Source organism: Drosophila innubila, unplaced genomic scaffold (assembly GCF_004354385.1).
Source record: "Drosophila innubila isolate TH190305 unplaced genomic scaffold, UK_Dinn_1.0 152_U_U, whole genome shotgun sequence".
In the NCBI taxonomy this organism is placed as follows: Eukaryota; Metazoa; Arthropoda; class Insecta; order Diptera; family Drosophilidae; genus Drosophila; species Drosophila innubila.
The window spans coordinates 1-1,352 of NW_022995465.1; the positions used below are offsets into that span (position 1 = coordinate 1).

General features: G+C 38.7%; 1 protein-coding gene across 1 annotated transcript; it reads left to right on the forward strand.

Annotated features, from left to right (window-relative positions):
* Nucleotides 1-601: 601 nt before the first annotated feature.
* Nucleotides 602-1,118, forward strand: LOC117793206 (male-specific sperm protein Mst84Dc). Its single transcript, XM_034633498.1, has 2 exons — nt 602-707; nt 764-1,118. Exon 2 carries the CDS (start codon nt 786-788, stop codon nt 969-971), a length of 186 nt encoding a protein of 61 aa, XP_034489389.1. The 5' UTR covers nt 602-707; nt 764-785; the 3' UTR covers nt 972-1,118.
* Nucleotides 1,119-1,352: the final 234 nt, after the last annotated feature.

Genomic DNA, 1,352 nt, shown 5'->3' on the forward strand with positions numbered 1-1,352 from the left:
ACATACATTAACCCCCATTGAGCTGAAGTCATGCTACGAAATGACGTTAAGGTTGCTTCGTTGAGTCTAATAGACTTTCCTCGATGTTGCCGTCTGCCGTGGGTTGACTTCGAGTTTGCCCCAGTTTCAGTTTAGAGCATGGTCCAGCATTCTCATAGTCCACAGTTCCGAGTCCTGAGTCCTGAGTCCTGAGTCCTAAGTAACGGTAAACGAAATCCTTTGGCATCCACTTTGCCCAAGCTCTGGTATTTTATGGGACTATCGTTCATCTACTCAATCTAGTGCTCGTTGTTGTTGTCGTTTCTTTCTTTTTGCCAGGACATGTTTCAATGATTTCTTATTTTTGCTATGAGGCGAAACTGTTGCGCTATTGTGTCGTTAGAGTTTTCTATTTTTTTTCCCTTTTTTGGTCAATTTTTTTTTTATATTTGCCGTTCAGTCGGTGTTAAATCATTGATGTGTGAAAAAGGCAGAAACTTTGGATCAATCGATACAAATACTGGGACTTGAAGCATGTATCAAGTTGAAATCATGTTGGCATTGAATTGAAAGTCCCTCTGGGGTAGACCTAGCTCTCATATCAGCTCTGTAGTTTATTTTATTTTCGTATCTCGACCTGTTCATAACCCAAAATTCAAATAATATTTTTATTTGAAACCAAAAAAATTCTTCGTTTCGAATTCCTAACGCAAGTATCTGAAAGTCCGGTGAGTTTGAGAAATAATAAATGTTTTGCAAATTTAATTTTCACTCGAATTTCCAGTGTTGCCTAACGTTTGGTTAAGATGTGCCAAAGTGCCTGTGGTAGCGTTTCCTATGCTCTAGCTTATGGCCCTGTCGGACCGGCCTTGCCGGCGATGAACTACAACAATTGTTGCTGTGGTCCCTGTCCGCCCTGTGGTCCCTGGACCTGTCCGCCAAACAGATGTCGCTGCTGCGGTGAATGCGGCTGCTTCGGACCCTTTTACTAGATCCTGAAACTACGCCACAAATATTAGACAACCGAAACTGTGCCGAAAATATAATATCATTCTGTATGCTTGCGTTGGAAAACGGCGAAGTATTTTTCCGGTTCTTGTAACATTCAAATAAATTGTTAGTTTTGTAAATAAAATCAATTTATGCGTTTTTTACATTATTTAACGAATATGCTTGATACACTTCTTTTTTTTTTTTAAAGAAAGCAGGAAATCAAAAAAAAAATAGGTTCTGGTTTCAGTTTTCATAAAACAGTTACAATTTTCAATATTAGACAACCGAAACTGTGCCGAAAATATATCATTCTGTATGCTTGCGTTGGAAAACGGCGAAGTATTTTTCCGGTTCTTGTAACATTCAAATAAATTGTTAGT